The 7,653-nt window shown below is 38.3% G+C and overlaps 1 protein-coding gene across 2 annotated transcripts; it reads right to left on the minus strand.

Annotated features, from left to right (window-relative positions):
• Window positions 1-1,464: 1,464 nt before the first annotated feature.
• isl1a (ISL LIM homeobox 1a) lies at window positions 1,465-7,274 on the minus strand. Of its 2 annotated transcripts, none has more exons than XM_079450916.1 (6): window positions 7,022-7,274; window positions 6,281-6,470; window positions 5,358-5,617; window positions 3,693-3,979; window positions 3,292-3,459; window positions 1,465-3,138 (listed from the first exon to the last, which is right to left on the minus strand). In XM_079450916.1, the coding sequence occupies exons 1-6, from the start codon at window positions 7,047-7,049 to the stop codon at window positions 3,022-3,024; spliced, it is 1,050 nt and encodes a 349-aa protein (XP_079307042.1). In that variant the 5' UTR covers window positions 7,050-7,274; the 3' UTR covers window positions 1,465-3,021. The 2 variants fall into 2 exon arrangements, with proteins under 2 accessions (XP_079307042.1, XP_079307043.1); XM_079450917.1 differs by having other exon boundaries at window positions 1,869-3,138; window positions 3,693-3,976; window positions 7,022-7,268.
• Window positions 7,275-7,653: the final 379 nt, after the last annotated feature.

Raw genomic sequence — 7,653 nt, forward strand, 5'->3', positions numbered from 1 at the left:
ACAAAATCAGGTGACTTTTACATTATGTATAACTTATTTTTAAACCTGTAAACATATTTTTTTTCGGTTTACACTACATATAAAACCCATCTGCTGATCAGTGTTACAAACTGAACGTGTTTTTGCTGTGCAGGCATCATATTTAGGAAGGTGAGAAGTTTCAGAGAACTTGCTTGTTTACGCTTTCCCTCATTTTTTACTAGGTGATGAGGTTTTAGTTTCCATATAGTGAGCCATCTGACTTGCTTTTCTAGATTTTGGTTATAATAAAACTCCATGAGCACTAACAAACTTTGAGCTTTTTGTAGAAGACAAACCAAATTTCTCACCTTTAAGTCCGACTCCATATGTCAGTGTCACTTCGTGCTATCATAATCTCAATGAGAATGTTTTGGTGAATTCTGCTCCTGCAAATGAATGAAAGGTCTGCCCAGGGGGGCTGTTGTGAAGAGACCCGAGCATTTGTGTGGACGAAACGTTGGAGTGTGCTTTTTTCAGCCCTGAGCGTGATTCCCTGTGGATCTGTAAAGCTCAGCTCACAGGACGACATAGCTCTTAGCATTCTTTTTTTCACACATGCTATGCTGACAAGTTACACTTGGAGTGTCCTCTTCATCGACACATTCCAAAGAGGCTCAGGCTTAGCCAGCGCCTCTCTCTCTAGATCTGCTGACAGATTCTGAAAGCCTCCAGAAGAGCCCATGTTCCTGACACATCTTGTTCTTCCAAGAACTGGAACAGAAACTTGGTTGCTGTCGAATGCAAGCATACAGCACGTGTAATTCTTGAGGAACGTAAGAATGTTTATTTATACTGTACATAGTGTCTACTCTGCTATATGTAATGAAATGTACTATTCTGGTGTTTTAGTCATGTTAAAATAACTATTGCCAAGAAGGACATCCTCCCTGGTCAAACACTGATAAGAGATTTCATACATTTAATTATTTCAAAATGTTATTTTAACAGCTAATGTACGTCTTTCCAATTCTTTCTATACTGCAGATGTACAGTAAATTTCCGTAAACCATCTGGCATTGGTTGCCACCGCTGAACAGTTGTAGGCTGAGCTCACCAGCCTCCCTGGTGTTGTGACTCTGTGGTCAGGCTTTGGACCTCAGGGAGGGATTGCTTGCCCAGCTCACAATGCAATCGGGTCTCATCCAGGAGACTGTGATTGTTCCATGGAGCCTCCTCCAGGTACAGTGCTGCTTTTGTTCCAGTAAGTCAACAAGCTGAATGCAGTCCGGGAGGCTCGACCGGCTTTGGGAACTATTCTATCAGGAAGCTTTGTGCTACCCAACCGCCCTCTTCTACCAGTAGAGGATCGGAGAATGGAGCTGGCATTTTAAACAGAGAACTGCTACAACGAAGAAATTTGGTGTCACTACATAAGAGGCACTACAAAACACCTAAACATAAAAGCGTCAACAATTTCCAAATCAGTTGTTGCTAAACCATTTCCAGGATTTTTTTTATTTCTTGCATGGGTTGTTCAATTATGTAAAACAGTAATGTCTAAATAATCTCAATTGGCTGCAATTGGTTTCTTAAAAGAGGCATGCAGGCACAGTGAAATTGTAAAGTGTCTGGCATTGGCAAGGTCATTGCACCATTGGTGTAACGTTTTATGACAACCCTGATATGATTCCCTGAATGTTGGGAGATTTTGTATAGTGTAATGTAGTAAGACAACTGCTTACGCTTTAGAGTGCTAAGTGCATTCTGTATATACTAATTCTGTAGGCCAGCTGATGATCAATTGTTACTCTCAGTATTGAAATACAAGACAAACTAGGTTTATATCGATATTTTGTTTTATGAAAATTCATGTTTTGTGCTTGCAGTGGTGTTAATCTCATATTATTGGAGAAAATTGTGTTTTTATTCTCTTGTCTTACCTCTAATGGTGAAATGATCAAACATAAACGTGTGGTGTGTAAAAAAGTGAAATGATTATTTTTTTAAACATTCTCGTGTCCCGCCGTTTAGTTACAGTACACGTCAGATTTTTATTGATCACATTTTCCTGGTGATAACTTGACGTTGTTCGTTGACATCATTCTTCGGTAAAACGACAGGACACGCATATTGTGAGTCATTCGGAGTCGACAATATTATTTTCCTCTTTTTTACTTCAGCAAGTAAAAGTACACAAAAGTGGCATGTCTTTCGACAATAAATAATAAAATATTTTGTAACACAGGAACAAAAAGAAGCCTCCAGAGCTAATCAGTCATATTAACTTAAACCTATACACATCTTTGGGAAAGAAAACTTTCTTGGACGGACACGAACACGTAAAATTCCCACACAGCTTGTGGCAAAAGAGAGGTATACCTTGTTGCAATGCTTTAGTACTTGTACTTGAAAAGAGACCATATAACAAAACTCTAATCGCAGTAGACCTCGGCTGCCATACCCTCTTTACGTCTTATTTGTGAACTATAGTCCATTTCGATCTATTTAATAGAAACAGAATAAACAGTCATGGGTTCATTATAGGCTTCTCACGTTGCGCACAAAAGTAGGCTATATGAATGTATATTAGACTACGTTCATTTGCGTCTTAAATCCGTAGAGGTCCGTTGATTTGTCATAAAAAGTGGGAAAAGATATGAAGGAGTATTTGGCAAAAGTGTAGCCGACCAGGTCCACTCGGCCGCGGAGCACAGCAATTGTCATGAGAATGCGTGCACCGTCTGTGTCCACTTTCGCTGAAGTTTGCAACTTCTCATCAACGGTAATGTACTTCTGAAGGGTCTTTTCGCGACACTCGTTGGACTTGCTCGGTACAGCTGAGTGTGTTTAAATCCCATGATTGTCATCACAGTGTATAAATACAACCAAGGGTTGTTTCGATATAGAGGCCTCGTGCAGTTGGATGATGGGTTTTATTCAGGAGTGGCCCTATATGAAACAGGGATGGAAGAAACTTCACGATCGACCCCCTCTCTGAGATTGGTTTCCCGACGCATATTCACATTCCTAAACTTCTGGTTCAGGAGATAATCCATTCGCCTAGGCCTCTATCGGACTCGCTACCATACTGTTTGGTGTATCTGGCAGTTGCGAGGACATCGAGGCGACCTCGCTTCCTGTGGAGTTTGAGCCAGGACCTCCTTCAGAAAAATTAACCTAAAACACGCAAAAATGTGTTGTCATTATTATTGCTGTTATTATTATTATTGTTATTATTATTATTATTAATGAAAGTATTAGTTGCTGTGTTGATGCTGGAGGCATTGTGGTGGTTGTAACCTATCGTTTCGCACAGTTTTGCGCACTCACCAGTTGCTGGAAAGCAGGCTGGTCGATGTCACTCTGCAGTGCGAAGTCACTCAGGACTTTCCAAGGCGGTTGGTAACTCTGCACCTCCACTTGGTTTGCCTGCAAACCACCGTCGTGTCTCTCTGGACTGGTTGCCACCATTGGAGTTCCTGTCATCCCCTGGATGTTCTGTAGATGGCCACGAAATTATTGGTGGTCGATAAAAGGGGAATTCTTTCCATATAAATATAAACTTTATTTTTATGAAACGAAATGCCAAATGCACTCTAAATATAACTGTAGAGAGTATTGTACGTCTATGGGTAAGCGCCTTAAGTCTAACGTTGGTTTGTTAGAAAGAAGTTGCCTTCATTTTTAGCTCATTATATTTGCTTCATTGACCAAAGAAACGCCAGGCTTACCGTTTTGTCGTTGGGTTGCTGCTGCTGAAGTTGTTTCATTAGTATGCTCCTCTTTTTGTCTTTGCAGCGTTTGTTTTGAAACCAAACCCTGATGACTCTCGGGCTGAGACCCGTCATTTCAACGAGCTGCTCTTTCATAAGGGCGTCGGGTCGAGGGTTGGCATTGTAACAAGTCCTCAATGTATGGAGCTGTTTTTCGTTAAGGACTGTCCGTACGCGAGTTGTTTTCTCGGGTTGCTTGTGCACATGCGGTCGAAGCGCAGGCTGACGTGCCGAAATGGGCTCTGCTGCGAGATAAACGAAATAGAAAAAAATATTGTCAAATACAAAAAGCTGCTGTTATAACTGTGAAAGTGTTACGACTTAGAATCTAGACTAAGATATCCGATTAAACTGATATAGATAACTCAGGGCTACTGTAAACGCTAAGGCCAATATAGCCTACAGTTGATCTTATATAGAATTATGATGATAATAATAATAATAGGCCAATCATAAATATTATAATCATTATAATTTACAAAATAAGTTGTTTTGTAATTTAGCACAAATGTTTGTGTTAGGACTTATTTTTAACGCAAGGGTTTTATGTATATCTTCATAGGCCTATGTAAGAATTTAATATGCTTCTTATATTCCCGAGGTTAAGAGAAAATCGCTCAAAATGTATCATTTATACATTTGGTTAAATCTGTTCATCCCATATGTAATTAATAATTTAATCTTCTTAAAATGCAGCCACTGGAGCAATACTTTCTAGTCATTATGTTCCTGCTTGATGCAGTAAATTTGGAGGGTGAGTGTGACCCGATGCGTCACGCAGATTGTTTTACGACGCTTAATTAAACCAATCCGTGCATACCTCTAAATTTTAAATAATCAGGTTCCTTCGGTGTACTGTCCTGCAATTATTATTACGCAAATTGTTATTAATTAATTTGTTTTCCATTTGTTTTGATTTCACATTCCACATATTCCACAGAGTTTGTCATGAAAAATCCTGCATGTCACAAAATACAGAATTCATGTATTAAATGACGAATCGCACTTCATTTGAATTCACTTTATACATTACACGTGTTTTTATGTGGACCACTCAAAACTAGTTTTTTCAATGGTTTTTAAAATGTGGATTTTCAAAAGCATGCGCATGAATATTACGCCGTATAATACTTTCACTTATGCTAAAGGAATCTGGAAAATCCTTAATCCTCAATCAGATAAACAAAACACATCACAAATTTGTCTAAAACAATTACAGTTTAAGATTTATTTTTTATTGCATTTACATGCAAATGAATATCCTGCTTATTTCTATCAGCAAGCTGACTGACAGTCGCGTGGTTGCCTAAGCGGGATAGACTCCACTGCATGCACGAATTGCTGAATTTAGTCAAACAAGATAAATAAAACGAGTAATATTGTCAAACTAAACACTGTCGGTTAACATTATTATTTAAGGGTGTTAATCATCAAAGTCTAAATATCACAACAACAGTGGGTTATAACAGTGGGTAGGTGACAGTTGTGGCATTGACTAATATGTTCGTATTTAACATCAGTAATTCTAGGTTAAGTAATTCCTTCAGAAATCCCAAAAGACAAATAATGTTCAAATCTTGAGCAAACAGCGCTTTGTAACTTGTAGGAGAATGCTTCGCATACCTGCCATTTGTAAAGGTCTCGCTGGATGTAATGGGCTTAATGGGTCACCAGCACCCATTGTTGCCCGCTCCACTACGTCGTGGTCGGCCCTGCAGAAGAGTCCATCTTCCCGCAGAGCGAATTCATCTCCTGGGATGAGCTGCCGACTACACGCCACACATCTAAAACACTCAATATGATAAACCTTCGAGCGTGCTCTCATCACAAAGTCATTCTTGCTGAAACCGATGTTGCACTTAGCACATTTAATGCCGTATAACCTGTAAATAAATAAAAAAGTATTATAATGTTTCACATAATAAGTAATATAATAAATACAATAACTAACTAAAATTAACAGACACTCGATATAATTATATATTTAGTAATGATTATAGTGTTGGTAACAGAAATAAAAAACTGAATTTATAAAAGACATCCCACAATATAGTCACTTAAAATTTAGTTTAGAACTTTGTTTATTTTTTTATTATTACTAGGCCTACAGTGTGTTAATATTATACAACAACGTCAAAAAACAGCATAATAATAAAGACATTAACAATAATAAAATGATCTTAATAATATTAGGCTAATTATTGTTATTATCATCACGATCATCATCATAATCTGTGGACTCACGTGCATGTTTTAAACAGTGATGTTTATTTCTCAAATAATACGGTCGCAAAAAACAATGTCATAATCCGGGTTGTCAATAAACTATTTGAATAGTGCAATTCAATTTCGAATTGTACATGTTTCAATGGCCTATACAAAAAGTGTGGTGTAATTGTACTGCTGACTCATTTCAAACAGGAGATTAGCATATAGGTGCTGTCTAGTAAAAAAAGAATGACAGCACGAATGAATAATGAGAGGTTACTGTCATTCAGATCAATACACTCGAAAACTAAAACACGACCTAATGTGATCTGCATTACCTTATGTAGTCCCGTTTACAGTAAGTTTTTCCATCTCGGACAAAACACGTACAGGACTCGTCTAGATACTGGTTACATTCTGCACATTTCAAACACGCCGCGTGCCACTCCAGGTCCGGGGACACCCGCAAAATATACTGGTCATGAATTTGATTCCCACAGCCGACACACAGTGAGATTAGACGCTTTTCTGAGAGCGAAAGAGAAAGCACAGAATTAAGGTTAACACTTTTTAACGGTCAAATAGAAATTTAACACTAGTCTATACATGTGTAGCCTACCATGTAATACCCTTTAATCTGTCAGCCTCATACTGCAGCAACATGTATAACATTTAAGACACTGTAACCTTAAAAGGGGAAAAAGGGAAAAAGGGATGCTGCTAAAGTTTAAAATGATTGGCGGAATTTGTAAGATACTTTCGTAATAACAACATTAATAATAACTAATAATAATACTTCAATAATCAAAATGTAAAGTAAACATGAATATGTTATTTGTATAAAGATTATGAAATCGTTATAGGCTCTTTCTGTAGTGATTTATCCTGAGGAATATCGGTTTTAGCCCCCATAACACCGGTTTGCGCATCCGATCATTTTGATCGGTTAAAACTTTTTAACTTAAAAAATCCCGAAACGAAATATTAAATTCAAACCGTGTTCGCACACAGACATTGTTCAACCAATCTAACTAATTTTAACAGCAAGACACATATAGAAATAGCAGCTTTTAACTTACTTTTTAGTGGATCCCCCATGTCTCCCATGTCAAGAAAGTAAGGCGGTGTTAGGTCCACTTTAAAAACGGAGGAGAAGGCCCTTAGTGTCCGTGTTTTGATCAGTGAAGGTGGGACAGTGGACGAGGGTTCGACGTGTTGCTGGACTTCCCGGAATCGAGATGCTTGCGATTAGAGTTAGGGGTGTGTGTTGCGCTCCCGTGCTTGGTCACTGTATTGATGGGCCACTCTTGTCCTTATCTCTCTCCCTCTCTCAAACTCCGTCGGCTTCAGCTCTTCTCTCTCTATTGGTCTGACGTAGGACACTCATACGTCACCTTTTTGAGATGCTGATTGGTTATGGAAAGACGACCAGCTGTTCGGAGCCTAGGCCGATGAGTTGTGCTGCATTTACTTTACATATTTCCTTCACACATTTAAAAAAATATTTTAGCATTTGCGGAAATAAAGGACTACATCCTAAGCATGTAGGCTAAAGGCAAATATAATGGGAATATACATACGTAAGGTCGCCACGTAATATAATTTTCCATTCATAGCAACATTTTATTTGATTGATGAGGACAAGATGACTTTGTAAGTGAGCGTGTGTTCAGTCATGATATATAATTATATTATAATAAGTTTTAGTTGA

This window comes from Barbatula barbatula, assembly GCF_947034865.1.
Source record: "Barbatula barbatula genome assembly, chromosome: 2".
In the NCBI taxonomy this organism is placed as follows: Eukaryota; Metazoa; Chordata; class Actinopteri; order Cypriniformes; family Nemacheilidae; genus Barbatula; species Barbatula barbatula.